The sequence below is a fragment of the Coturnix japonica genome, chromosome 4, assembly GCF_054131305.1.
Source record: "Coturnix japonica strain WE chromosome 4, WE-NBRP24, whole genome shotgun sequence".
Lineage (NCBI taxonomy): Eukaryota > Metazoa > Chordata > Aves > Galliformes > Phasianidae > Coturnix > Coturnix japonica.
Window position 1 is genome coordinate 57,903,506 of NC_140666.1, and position 15,535 is coordinate 57,919,040.

The 15,535-nt window shown below is 38.5% G+C and overlaps 1 protein-coding gene across 5 annotated transcripts in view; it reads right to left on the reverse strand.

Annotated features, from left to right (window-relative positions):
* Positions 1 to 15,535, reverse strand: part of LOC107313570 (bifunctional heparan sulfate N-deacetylase/N-sulfotransferase 3) — a 66,565-nt gene that overhangs the window by 36,296 nt on the left and 14,734 nt on the right. For all 5 annotated transcript variants that reach the window (XR_014945904.1, XM_085546942.1, XM_015861923.3 and 2 more), the window contains exon 3: positions 1,165 to 1,252. Coding sequence is in view for 4 of the 5 variants with exons in the window: in XM_085546942.1 (XP_085403068.1) it covers positions 1,165 to 1,252 (88 nt within the window). In the remaining variant the exon portion in view is untranslated. The remainder of the gene's footprint in view (positions 1 to 1,164; positions 1,253 to 15,535) is intronic.

Consider the following 15,535-nt stretch of genomic DNA (forward strand, 5'->3'; position numbering starts at 1 on the left):
TTTGTACTATAAACTTGCAATATCTTTGCCAAATTTCGGTCAACCAAATCAAGGAAACCCACATGCATGCTCCATCCAAAGTATCTGTGCTGTCAACTGAAACAAAACAAATAGTCTTGAAAGTACTGTTGCCTGCTGAGACACTGGCAGGTGATAGGCTTGGCAGCCAGGATGTTTCTGCCAAGCCAATCTAACCAAGAGAAGGGAAGAGGAAAGGACAGGAATGGATGTGGAAAGTGATCCATTGAATGTAAGGGAGTTAAGGACTGTCAGTCTCCTTGAATTGTGCAGGTTACACCTGGAAGACAGAAGTCCTTGCAAGTCAGGGTGATCTCTGCTGAGCCCAGAAGAAATTTGGGGAGGGAGAGTGCTTCTGTTCAGTTTTCAGCTCTAAATAACAGACTTCCTTTTAACATGGCAAGAAATTATGAGCAATGTACACAACTAAGCGCAAGAGGAGTTATGCACTTCCATCTTCCATTCAACATGCAAACCAATCAAGCCTATGCAAGTTCTTTGCATCTCTGTTTATGAATAAATTCTTCTTTTTTGTTTCCTATGTTACCTTTTCTATTTTCATGTTAAAATTTTTCAACTATGACATGGCCTTGTGTTGTCTTTTGACTCTCCTTCAGGTTCTGATGTTGCCCTATTTTTCAAGTGTGCCTTTTTCTATTTGTCAGCAGAGACTGCCTGCTTCTTCTATATGAAGTCCTAATTAATACCTTAACTTTTACTTCTTCATATAGCTACAGTGGTTGAAGTATTACATTATTTCAGTGGATAAAATGTATTGCTATAGTAGAGATCAAACTAACCAAACAGACGAACTTTGATTGCTCAACAGATTGCTCAGTATAGTCAACAGAACATTTCATTTGATTAGTGCAATTTATCACAACAACAGGTCAAAAGGAACTGAATTTTAATAAAAGGCAAGGAAGAATTCCATCTATTTCCCAGTGCAGGCAATGCTGCAGATGTATTTATAAACTCTACCTACATGATCAGTAGCTCAAACAAAGGGTTAATCCAGCATAACAACTTTAGAAGAAAAATATTTATTTGATATATCACATAAATTATGTCCCAGAGAAACATGGAAGAAAGCATAGTACAATGAACACCACCAAAATGAAAGTAATCTTAGTTTTCCATTCTTACCTGTGTGATAAAATTTTCCTGAAAAGCCCAGATTGAAAGTAAAATTTGTAATCTGTGTTCTCAAAAGATTCTGAGTGTCAAGCAAGGCCTGAAAAATAAACCAACATATAACTGTAGAAAACTACACTTGGTACAGAAATTAGATGTAACAATGTAAGTAGTTTTAAAGGCATACATCTTCCTATTTTTTTCCTCTATGTAAAAGTAGCCCTTTATATGTTTTAATTATCATTAAAAGATTAAAGACAGCATGCAAACTGCATCATTTCTCTCATAAACATGACTCTCTACTAAATAACGCCTTATTCCCTGGATCATTAGATTGGGAATCAAAGGCACATACCACAGAAAAACTTTCCCTGATAAATCACTTCTGAGTAATCACTGCCAGGACCAAAATTCTGATCTCTTGCGTCCCAGACCACTGCTCAGGTAAACAGCATTTATTAGGGTTATGTTTCTCTAGATCAAGTCAAGTACATACATAGCATTTTATTCACAGTCCAAAATGTAATGAAAAAAAATCCAGAAAGACAGAAAGAAGCTAAATTAAACCTATTCCACATCAAAGCACTTAATCCTATCCCCAAATTCTGACTCATTTCTCAGACAGTTATGATACTGTCTGTCAGCATAAATGTACTTTCACTAAGTTAGTACAAACAAAAAACAGAATGTAGAAAGGGGAAAGCTGTTACTCATCAGATACAGCTTCAGTCTTTGATTTCAATATGCTTTTCTTGATTTATCACTCCCAAGGTTTAAAGATTACTTTAAAGAGTTATCTCTCCAAATTCTTCTACTCTGCTGTTGTTCACCATTTCAGTTCTCCAAATTTTACTAAACCCAGCTCCCCGATATAAAACAAAAAACATGCAAAACAACTAAGAAACATCTAGAAAGTAACAACAAAACTTAAGCATAAACAGCCTCCTCTAAAAGGACACGCAGAGTGCACATTCCTCTTCCTGCTTTCAGGTGAGCATTTAATAGCTGCTTTTTAAAGATCACTCAAGAGTTTTCAGGATTTGTGAGTGCATACAGCACAGCTGCAGGGCCACTACAGCACACACATCCAGGAATAGGTACTTGTGCCGACTGCTAAGTAGTAATGCCTTGGAAAGGAAGGGAAATTTTTACATTCAAGATCAGCAATGGCTTTTCAAAGGCAGCACGCACTGCACTACTACTGTAGTAATAAACTGGTGAGAAATAACACCACTGTCAAAATTAAGTACCTCTGAGCATGTTGCAAAATGGTAAGAGTTTAAAAATCACAAAAACATAAAAAAACCCACACAGAATATTTTCAAAGGTACAAAGATCGAGTAGGCATCCCACTTTTGGAATTCAATGACAGATCGGTACCTTGAGAATAAGGCTCATATGGACACTTACATTTTATTAGAGTTACAGAATGGCTTGGATCAGAAGGGACCTTAGAGCCCACCCAGTTCCAGCCCTGGGCAGGGCTGCCACCCACCACATCAGGCTGCCCAGGGCCCCATCCAACCTGGCCTTCAACACTTCCTGGGATGGGGAATCTTGCAGGTTCTCTGGGCAGCCTGCACCTCACCACTGCTAGCAACTTGTCAGCAACTTAACCACAATAATTTTTTTTAACCAAGAAGCCAAAGACAACAAAATGTTAGCACAGAAGTTAAGTCCAGCTTTAGATATAGCTATAGCATAGTTAGATTACAGTTTCTTAAAATACAGCCCCATTTCACAGATGGAGGTGATACTCACCTTTTCGGACAAGCTACTGAGCACACAAGTTCTTCTTCAGGCCTTTTATAGTGTTCATTTACATCACTTCTAATGAAACTACAACCTTTATCTGCGATGTACGTCAAGCTTGTTTCCTTGAACTATCCTACCTACAACATTAAAGTGGTAAAACCTAGGAAACATTAACAGTGACTCTCCAACACCCACAGTAAGAGCAGCCTGAGGCAGCATGCCCAGAGGTCATCCCCATCAAGAGATGACCACACACCGCAGCACATACCCTGTTTCTGCTCTACTCTCCCTCTGCAGTGCTCAGCCTTTCCACCTACTCCCACTGGGACACAGCCAGGAGAGCGAATGCAGTCATTCTCCAGTCATCTTACTACCCTGTTCATCACTGATCGAAGAGCCCCTCACCTCCACAGCAGCAACATGGGCTGTGGAAGGCACAGGGTGAGGCCATGCCTTAGGCCTCAGCAAGTGGATAAAGCCATGGCTCTGCCTGGCTCTGGAAAGCAGGTACTTGAGGGAGCTAGTTGGTAGCAAGAGGAGAAAGTCCTTCTTGTCCCCATCCTGAGAGTCTGCAGAACTTAAGTGCAGTTAAAAACATGGGAGGTAAATGATACAGCTACATGCTTCTTACATTAACACTATGCAACTTTGAACTTGAGATTCTGAGTACAGCTTGACAGCAAGATGACATGAATGGGTTGCAAAGCTCTCTTCCTTGGAACTGAGTTCAACAGGCCCCAATGGAAGAACATAACATTTAGAAACCTTCAAAATATCATTCTGAAGGCGTTTGCATGCCAGGGAAGTAGGTTCCTCAGCAGCCCAGCAGGTAGGCAGATTTTTGGATCTTTCTGCACCATACAACTTTCAAGGAGTTTAGGACAGAAAAAAACCAACATTACACTCACAGTGATAAAAGTTTAGTCACACAGGCTTTGGGATAAAGCAAAGTCCCAAATGATGGGAAATACTCTGATATTTCTAAAATTTTAATGTCAAATACATTTCCTTAAAGCTATCTGCCCCATGACAGAAAACTCTGTAGAGGACTGCCCTGTGCAGCCTCTGTCAAGGTTACATTTAAAAATAAATTCTTTATGTAGCATTTACTGCCATGCAGAATCAACCATTCAACTATGAAGCACTGGGAAGGATTTTTGAGCTGAAGTCCTTATCCCTTACCTTTCTAACTACCTCTCAGCTTCTGAGACCCAGTCTAAGTTCCAGTCAATGGAAAAACAGAAAGGAAAGAAACTAGAAATGCTTGAGTAAAGCTGTTCAGAGGGAGCTTGCTGCTGCAGTTTTGAGTGTGCTGTAGCCACATGGCTAACAGGACAGCTACGATTCCAGGTTCTCAATCTGTGGCTAGGAGCAGGGTAGGAAAAACTCCTGACATTTCCATAACAATATAATTCAGTGCTTAGTTCTTGGCTGGGAGTTGGCATTACTGGTGTAACTAACACCTTCTCACACTGAGTACCTGGGGGCTGCATTTCCTCTAGGCCAGCAGTCCAGCAAGAAAGCCCCGCTTCCAGTCCTCACTGATCTTCTATCACAAATGACACAAACCTTTAAAGGAGATCTGGAGTTCATTTTCTACAGAATGAACTTCAAAAGAGATCCCAATGTTTTGTTTGTTTGTTTGTTTGGTTTGGTTTGGTTTGGTTTTTTTTTGGCCATGTTATTCTAATTAAAATCAAGATATGTTCTGCTAAAATCTAACACTGCTGTTCAAAAATGTGCCAGCTGATAACCAACTGCATATCTGCTCACCTGCTCTATCTGCATAGGGAGGGCACAGCCCTACTGTGAACCATCTTTTGTACAGACAAGCTGAGATAACATTTGAGTTGTCGTGCCCATGATTATTTTCTTGGTAACTTGACATTTTACTAATCTTTCAGGTTCTAAAAGCAAAATGTTAAAACTCAGGAAAAATATATAGTAGCAGATGGTAGGGACTGTTACTGTGAGTTTCTATCAGAGACAGAAAGAAGTAGGGGGGAGGAAGAGCCTGAAATTTTATTTCTAATGCTATTCTGTACACTGAAGGTAAGTTGGTGATATTTTCTTTATTTTACAATTGTTTTATGAAAAATCCACCTGGGGATGAGCTGTTATATAAACATGCTAGTAAAACCCATTTGGTAAATTCTTCCTCTGTTTATAAATAATTACTTACTCCATTTGTTATATTTCCACTGGTACTGTAAGGAAAATAAAACTGCTGGCTGTGTAATCACTATTATGTACACAGCTACAACGGAGTATTTCATTTTAGACTTTTTCTAGCTCACACATTGGGTTTAGGCAATTTATTTTACCAGAAATCAAATGTGAGAATTCAATATAGGATGAGAGATCCCTTTGTTCACCAGTAGTCCAAAACAGTCTCAGAAAGAGGCACTGTTACAATCCAAGGAACAGACAAAAGTTGCCATGAGAGTAAGACAGAGTTCTTCCAGTCCCAGCATATGACATATTTATAGTATAATGAAAGGAATACAAGGAATCGCATTACGTTGTCAATAAAGTCAGATCCTCGGGTGATTAATTAGCACGATCCCATTTAAGTTATTTCATTTTCACTTCTGATGAAACCTCTAAGCAAATATAAACTGCTATAATTGCCAATGTTATGTTATCGATCAGTACCTGAGAGGAACTTACTTAAATAAGAATTTAAGGGAAAATGTGCTCCAAGATCACCAAAGCAACAGTAGAAGCCAAGAGGACTGTTTCTGAATGAACATGGAAAAATATGAAAGTTCCTGCCTTTGTAAGGATGGCCTCCTTTCCTGACAACCAGAATGCGTAGCTCTTTTTTTAAATCACTTTTCATTCAGAAATTTCAACTTTGTTTACAAAGAAAACAGAGGCACAGACAGATGACAATGGGCTGTTAAAAGCTTTCAAGCTTTTGCTCAAGTAAATCAGCAGTAAAGCCAAGAATAAAACTCATATTGCCAGAACTTGCTTCCCATCTCCTTAGTCAGGAAACCATTCTTACTCCTGTTCTCAAATGCCTCTTCACATGAGTTCCCATTATAGCCTGTTACAGAGATGTCAGAAGTGTCAACTTGTCTTTGATAAACAGATGGTAGTAATTTCTTCAACATCAACAAAGTCTTCTATCCCAAACATCTCAGCTTATCAAATACATAAATCAAGAATGCTTTAATCTTGTTTCATGAAGAAGGAACTATTGTGTGTTTCTGCAGTCATGCCAACATATTTATGACCATTCTCCTGCTCAAGAGCTGCTAAAGAACTCAGACACTTGAAAAGCAAAACAGTTCATAACTGTTAATTTTACTTGTACTACAAAGATTTTAACTAAATTAGCAAGAAAGTAGACATAGGCTCACAGTGCTGAAGCATTAAGACACTAAACTTCAATTCAAAACCTTCTCCACATCAGTAACAAAAGGAAGAAAGACTGGCTGGAAAAATCACAACACTGAGCTCTTTTTTTTTCTTCAGAAAACAAATCTCTTTTCAGAACATTTACTTTGCTGTTGCACATACTATAAATGGAATCACTGAATAACAAATTTGTTTGCTTATTAAACCACACTTGCTCTTCATTAATAGCAAAGACTTCCTGAAAATTTAAAACAATTTGGTATTAAGTGTAATGTGAAAGCACACAAGTTAAGTACACGAAGCACCTTCATTGGTGCTTGGATGCAGAAGTAGCTTCTTTTAAAGCACTGTGCTTCAGCAATTCAACAATCACTACTTGAAATCTCCCATTTGTATTTTGAGGTTTGCCTTACCGTCTTCTGCATTCTGGTCCTTGGCTTTGAGGTGCTAACAAGGTGTTCAGAGACATGGACCAGCATAGCACAGACCAGAGACAAACTGTCTCTGGTTCTGACTTTTGTTCTGGCACTGCTGAGATTTACAGAAGAAAAGGAAGGAGGAGGGACATTCTGCCTAAGGAAGGGAGAGAGCAGTGAGGGAGAAGCAGGGATCCACAAGAAACATCAAATCAGTGTGATAAGAAGCTGAAAGTGAGCCCCAGTGATGCGGTGACAGCAACCATTGAGGAGCTATGGCAGTGAAGGCAGCAGCAAGAATCTGGAGTGTATGAAGGCAATGGAAGGTAGCACAGCAAGGAGAAACATAAGGCAGTGTCAATAAGGGTCCATCCCACGTGGCTGAGAATCATTATTTTATTAGACAGACTATTTTACTTCTGAGGAAAAATGTTTCCCTCAAGATACATTATGTATTTTAGAACATCATTAAAATTCAATGTCTATTCTTTCTGGATTTCCAAGATTATCATTCTGACACCCATTACCATAAACATTTAATCTATGCAGCAGAAAGAATAATTGCTTTGGGTATACTGGGTTTATCTGAAAAATATTTTGAATACCCTTCAGACAAAAGGAGAAGAATGATGACATTTCTCTGTGCATTCTATCAACTGAGCTGGGCTACAGAGGGCAAGAGAGAAAAACCAAAACAAAAAAAATCTTCAGGCCTTTCCAGCAAAGTGTTCAGCTGCCAGAGACCATAAATTATAAACAGACCCTAAACTATGTGTGGAAAGGATACTGCTCTATAGTTTGGCAGAAGCAAGACACCCAATAGGACACAATCCAGCAGAGTTTGCTGAAACAAAGCTCAAGTGATAATAATGATGTTGAAGTTCATAACATAGCAGATTCTATGCCTGTTATTTTATATAACTATGCCTGTTATTTTGTACGGAATATTAAAAATTAGGGAAATAATGTTTCTTAAGATGCAGTGACTTAAAGAAAAAATATTCCTTGCATTACAAATTTTTGATTTTAGATTTTGAAAGGTCTACCCTTAAATATAGCAATCCCTTAAAAATAGGACAACTTAATTAACAGTTTGGAAGCACCATACGCCAGCAAGACGACTGTTTACAGAGGACCATGGCAGAACTTAAAACTAAAAATATGTGCAAAAAATCTTTGGAGAAGACTTTAAGTCTTATTATTTAAAAATCGGTATGTTTTAATGACAGCTAGCTTATATCTTCAGCAATTCCATTTTTAAATTCTCTGTTAGAGAGAGTGCCTTAGAGCCCAGGTGTTTAATGTGGAGGACAGGCAAAGCTGTCACTGATTGCATTAGCTGTGACTGTACTCCAACCGTCCATCTACGGATCTTAACAGGTTTCCTATAGCATTAAGGACCGCACTAAACAAGTAAGAAAGTTGGTGCAAATCTTTTCAATATATTCAATAAGCACCACTAACTCAGCAACCCAGCTGCTCTTCAAAGTATTAATAAGATGAAATAGAAGGCTGAAGCCTGATGATGTGCAGCTTGGTTTTTTCAGTATCCAGTATGAGACACAGTGAATTTGATTTTCAAAAAATTCAGGAGAAAACCTACAGCTTCTATGCAAAGATTCTGTTAGGCTGTAACACCTATGCTTATAAACTGTATGCAAACATGCAATCCTGATTACCAGAGATAGGGACCTGAATTTGATATGCTCTAAAGAACACTAAAAGCAAACAAACAAACCAAGTAGTCACTTCTGACACAAGTCATTTGAGACAACATTTTCCAAAGTTTTCCATAAGAACACAATTTTACTGTTGCTGGAACCTCCTTTGGGTATTTTTTGTATCATGTAAATAACAATCTTGATGATGGCCCAATTACACATTTCAAAGTAATTAGGCTCTTTCATCCAGATGTATCATGTGTACAATGAAGAGATTTAAGTTATACCTTTGACTAAGTTCTATCACCAGCTTCTCACTTCTTGGAGGTTGAGATAGCAGCTAATGAGAATAAGCTCATTATGACAAGGTAAATGGAAGGTTTTAAATACACGGTGCCAATAGTATTTAATAAAGTAATGTAATTATCACGCTGTTTTCAGGATTCTGTATGGGATTCTGCAATTAGTAGCTCTTAATTAAACTGTACTTTGATGAAAGAGGCGACCATCACTGAACAGCTAAACGATCTCATTAGCTTACAGTTAACTGAAATGAAGCCCTGCATTTCTTTTAATTAAAGGTCAAAAAACCTAGGCCAGTTGACATAGAACTAAGGCTTTAGCCTTCACTGCTGCCACCAGACACAGCAATCAGCGTCTGACTGGAGGAGGGCTGCTCCCCAAATAGAGCTGTGCTTCACAGTGTGGACTGGCCATCATGTTCTATATGGCAAAATATGTGCACTCCTATTCATCATGCACTGCCTGGTTCAGCTGCTAGAGGCCCCTTTACCCCCAACACGTGGTTCTGTACAGACACTGGATTATGAAAATATCCAAAAGATTCAATACTGGAAGAATTTCCAGGCTTCATCTCTCAGCAGAAGGGATAGCAGTGGCCTCACAGAGCAGCAGCTATCATTACATCCACCCCATTCACATGCATCTGTCAGTGGCTGTAGCCAAAATGACAGTGATTTTAGAGATGCAAGTTAGATTTCAGACCCACCTTTTCACTCACTGCTGGCACACAAAGCAAGTAATTTGTGTCATAAAACTTTTTTTCTAACACAGATTTGTCCCCAAAACCTACTCTTACCATTCAGTAGTCTGGATTTCACCCCTGGGACTTATCTGCCCTTTTGGTTCCAAAAGCCCCACCTTCCTTTTCCACCATGTCGCCACCCCCGCCATTCCTATCTAGACAAATAAGAGATGGCCTGTGCTATCACTAGCTTTCAGACATAGACTGACATGCCAGGGGCACATCAAAGCGAAGGGATAAAAGCAGAGCTCACTGAGTCCTGTTTTAGAACATGCATTGATCTACACATGTCTTATTCCACTGATTTCCTGGCATCTAGAAGGACTCCAACCATCTTTGAGAACTCTCTATATCTATCAAGTTGGAATGAAACTGGCCCGTAGGTTCAGAAGTTGTTGGGTTGATTGACTGACAAAGGCAAACAGAGCCATTATAAATGCATGATGTTTTCTGGAAAGGAAAGTTAAAGTGTGGTATCACTGCTGTGTACATCAGATACCAACTATCTGTGAATATGGCCTTTGAACAAGCTAAAATCTGATTTATTTTGTCAGCATTAGTATTCTCTGAACCTCAGTGTTAGACCCTGGATAAACATGGATTGAACTGCCTCCTAAGTTGAAAAGCTTGGGCTTCTTCAGTAGAATTTTAAATAAACAAGATTTTGAAAGGTTGGCCAAATTATATTGACAATCACAGTGCAACAGTGAGTGGTATTTATCTATTTTTCTACAGCGTACAAATTTTAAAGCATTTAAAATTTTACAAGACTTTTCCAGTAATTAGAGTGGTTACTAACACTAGCTACGATTACCAAATAAATTTGTTATGTGTTCAAAGTAACACTCAAATCATGGGCTAAGGAAGAACATGCTGCAATTTAGGTAGCTTGAAAACTAATACTGGACATTGCATGCTGTTACCAGACAAAAAGAGATGTTACACTTTTTTTTCCCCTTAAGGGTTTTAGACAAGCACAATAATATTGGTGCTAATACTTAGTTTAACACCTTAGAGAACAAATAAAATAAAGCACAAATAAATGAAGACTTGCTCTCTCTTAATTCAGATAAACATCCTGTTGCTCGCCCTATACAAACAAGTGTAGCAGAGCTACCACACCACTGTCATGCAGAAGAAATGAACCATACCATGGGCTGGGCAGCATGCAGATGTTACAGTGTACTCAGAAATTTATTTCTTGTTTCTCCCCAACTGCAGCAAATAGATGTCCAAGCTTCTCTTCCTGTCTTGCCTATGTAAAAATTCTTATCTACTCACCTGTCCATCTCCCTCCCTTGTCTTGGATGAGCTGATGTGTAAAGGTCGCCCTCCCCCCCCCCCCAATCTTTATTAGTAGCTTCCAAGTTACTGAGTGAACTTCCTCTGTTAAATCAGCCCTTGCATCAAATAATTGGTAGAAAATGAAAAAAAAAACAAACAAAAAAACAGGCAAGGAAGGCTGGCACAAAAGAGCTGACATGAAACTCAGGGCTTGAGTTATGATTATATGTCGTCAACACAGAGAAGACTTAAGAACTTAAAATAGGGTAATCAAAATTTGGACAGCTTCATTGACTCCTACATAGCACCTGGTCTAGGAGAAATACTTCAGCAGAGGAAATAAAAAGAAAAAAAAAATAATCAAGATTTTGTGTGAAACATGGGACAACTGGTAAGAGAAACACGGGGGGATTATTTAGTTTGAACAGTTAATACATCTCTTCCAGTTTTGCACAACTGCTCTCATTCCTAAAGGGCAAGATTACAGAAACTACATGTAGGTAGGTAAACACCCCCAAATGACTAAATTCTACACCTAGGGAACTCAAACTGACATATAGGGATCCAAAGTGAGCTTTGCATTTCATTACACTGTAAGAGAGAGTACATCTTAGTACCAATTCCCCGCCAACGTTACATTGCTTCCATATTTCATCCTCTCTTGCTGAATTTAATTTTTAAAGACTTACATAATCCTTCCTGCTCCTTTCAGATACTACCCTCTGTTCAACTACATAAAACACATGCTATTATAAGGAACCACTGGCTGTTCAGCCAAATATCTCAGTACCTTACATCAAGTAATTCTTGTCCACCTTCACTGCTTACAGTCTCCAAACACCTGCAGCATATTGCTTTTTGGTAATGCTTTGGTCACCATTACTTGCCAAGTTCCCTGGTCTTTATTTTTCTAGCCCTAGCTCAGACATTTCCTGATTGTCCTGGTGTCTCTGTCTAAGTAGTCCCTAGATGTTTCTAATTAAGTGCAGCAGAACTGAATGCAACATTCTAGAAACCTCTTTGGTTTCTAGATGAAAGATGAAATACTTTCCTACTGTAAAATATTATTATTTATTTTCACTATAAAAGTACATTCTAAGGAGCAATACTAAATTATCCCAAAGGCTGCAAAGCACGAGAAGGAATCTCCTATTTATTTATTTTTAAATCGATCATAAGGATTTTATGCTTTGTTGAACATGATTTTTAATGAGGAAGTATCACTTTTATCTTGTGTTATCTTATATGCAAAAAGATCAGTCACACTGAAATCTGTAAGGAAAAGTAAACTAGAATTGTACGGAAATACAGCACTGCTATTCCATAAAGGATTACAAACATACGGTCAACCTACTGAATTTCTTTCACTTTGTTCTGTAAGCATGACCATGCAGATTAAACCCTGCTGTGGCACTGACATCTTCCAGACTAGATGGGAGAGAAGGATGGACACTTTCCATGCAACTGCTCTCGTGAGAGCAGCTACTCAATAACTGTCCCACTTCTACCTCTCCTTTTTCTGTTCTAGCCATATTGTGCCTTCTTGATATGACTGAAAATCTGCGAAGATGTCAGAGCCAATCTTGATATGTTCTACAGTTAATTGCTTTGATTTCTATAACTGTCTGCTCAGCATTTCAATCTGTTGCCTGTGAAAATTTTATTCCATTCTATTAGCAGGAGGAATTGGACAGCAAGCTTGTCATTTGAAAAGGCCCAGAATAATTCTTTTACCAGCCGCACGTATGGCGATGAATCTGTACAGCTGTAGTTGCATTGTTATTATTTTATTAACAAAGTGCTTCTCACAGCATGCCTGCAGCATTCCGAGAGACTTAATAAAGAAAGTTGCAAACAGAACAAAAAGAATTCTCTCAGACCTGAGAGCCTGCAGTGTGTATGGAAGGACAGGGCCAAAGAGGGCTACACTGCCAGTAGGCTGGAAAGCAGTTCCAGCACACAGCCAGTCCTGAATTAGGATGCCACACATGCCACAGAATGTTAGAATCTTGCCTCAGGTCTAGTACATTAACGCACAGAAGGTACTTACTGAGCTTTGATGTCCCTCAACTTCCCTTTTTCTTTTGCTCTCAAAATGTTGTTATTCACTGTACAACAGACAGCTTTGAAAGTACTGATCTTGAAACTCTGAAAAGGCTTTTTCAGCAGAAGTGAATTATCCAGCTGATTTGAATGTCTTACATTGCATACTAAGGTTTCAATACGTCCTGACTCACATTTCACTTTGTAAGTTTTAGAATGGCAGGTTTTGCTTTCACAGCCATATGGATCAACCCAAACAGAGTTGAGCTTAGGTTATGTTGACTATATTCAAAGCAAAGTGTGCAGAATTACATGCATTCTCATCTCATCCATGAAAATATTCACATTCATTCTTAAATTGCAAGTTTCTGAGAAAAGGAAAGGAGACAGAACTTGCTTACTACATGGCTGTGAGCCAAAAATGATCACTCAAGTATGGCATGCTGTGTGGACATAAGCATTTGGTGTGGATTTCTTTGTAAGCGAAGACTTACGTTTAAGTATAAAGACACCTCTGCATAACAAACTTAGCCAAGGGAAAAGTAGAAGCATTGCTAGAAAGAGTTCAGCTATATGAACATAACTCCTTAATGTATTAGTGATTAACATAACTTAATATAATTAATAACTACTTAATACTGAAATAGAATAGCTAAACCACTCTCACAGTGAACAATTCCATCAATAACAGCAACGAAAATACAAAAGGCAGACACCACTGGTAAGAGAATTCATTTAGCCTACGGATATCAAAGTGCTCACCACACTACAGAGAAAAAGAATTAAAAATGAAAAAGATTTCCTTAACTGCTATAACATATATGCAGCTGCATCCATGCTGCACACCTACTGATTTGGGAAATCAACAGTAGATTCATAGATGTAATTTCTTTGGTAAGGCAGGAAGTGTGCTAATTATAAAAGCCGTGAAGTTACATCAACACCAAAAGCGCAGTATTTTTTTCAGCTGCGTCCAACAGTTAAACTGCAAGACCTGTGACACAGGTAAGCAAAGAAACAGTCACTTAGTAGAGATATGGGCTGGGAATGCAGTACTTTTCCCCCTTAAATGTGCTAAGAGTGGTTTAACCTCCATGTGAGAAAATAATGGGATCAATAACAACCTTGTTCTGAGAATGCTAATAAGCTTCCCAAACGGCAGCAAATCACTATGGGTGGAAGGAAACTCTCTTGCCATATGTCATGTGTGACAGTCCCCAGAGCATTTGCCTTCATTTGGTTATAAAAAGGGAGCTGTAATTCTTTTCTCTATTACTTCCATATGTCAGCTGCTGAAACTACAACACATTACTTAAAGTAACATTTCAGTGGAAGCATGTATGTATCTGAAAATTATCAAAAAATACCAAGAACTTCCTTTTTTTATTTTTTTTGTCTTTTAATTTTACTATTGGCGTTAGAAGCAAAAATTTTAGAAAGTATTGTGTAGAAACAATATCTGGGAACAGTTCAGCATGTGTAAGAAGCTCCACTGAGCAAACCAGACCGGTAAGATGACCGTGGTCAAACAAATGAGAAGTTATAGCAAGAAATCCTTGGCTTCCTCTCCAGCAGTGGTGCTTTCTCCTCTGTCCTTTATTATAAATTACTCCTTTCCAGAAAAGAAAATGATTTTGCCTCAAGTCACTTTTTGAAAACCACATGTTCTCAGAGATAGCCTAAAAAAAACCCACGTGCGTTCAAGTAAAACAGTGACTGTAGAATATCTCAAAACTTCATTGGCCATATCCTGGGATTATTTAATTTATTTGTAAATGAGTATTTGGGCAAGTAGCTAAAGATGCAATTTGTGAGCCAGATCAAGTGAAAAATTATGCTTAGCCATTAATTCCTTCTTTTTTTATTTTTTTTTTCTCCTCTGTAGGTGCTCATACTTTTGTTAGAAAAATGATGCCCTATGAGGTGATATCAGTTTCATGTGGTACATTACAGATATCTTTAAATGGCTATAGATCCCCTGACCAGATATAAATGGCTGTTAAGAAAATGCATCCTTAAGGCAAAGCTCAGCTTTGCTGCTGAAGTGAACTGGAACATTGGGCACCAAGGAACTTGCTGGTAAAAGTAAGACAACTAGAAGGAAACACTGCATGTCATGCTTAACTAGAAGATGTTACTGGTAGGATGGGCCAGGGAGTGCATAACCAGTAGTCAAACTGGGGTAAAACAGCTTGAAACAAATAATTCTTACCAGCCCTTAAGATCACACAGGATTTACCAGACCGACAAGCAGTTTCTGCAGCCCCTTTGACAATAAGAAAAGCTGTAACTGTTTTCTGCCTTCCCTAACTTCTCCGGGCCGCAGCAGGATCATAGTTCACTTAGGAGTCTGCGTGGAAAAAACACTTTCAAGATTTAGGACTGCATGAAAACTTACAGTGTCACAAGCTTTTAAATTAAATAAATAATAGTAAAAAAAGTTACTTATTTTTTCAGTGCTGGTGAAAAAGGGGAAAAAGGAAATCTCCATATACAGCTTTATGATTAGTGACCTGCCTTGTCTTTTAGAGATATCTTTTGTCTTAACACTCCAGAGGACCATGCATTGAGCAGTTAAGTTTCATTGCAGCCAGTAAATACAAATGAGGATGTATGGGGAAGTATCACTGCCCTGACCCAACCCTCCCACATGGGGCACCTGCAAAGTGAAAAATGTTCTCCTCCAAACGTTCAAAACTTAAACAGAGTTCCTTTGGTATAGAAAATACTTAGCTTATTTGTATACCTGGTCCTAACAGAAGTAGGACAACAGATACACAGAATATTACCCACCTCAATGATACTTAAACTGT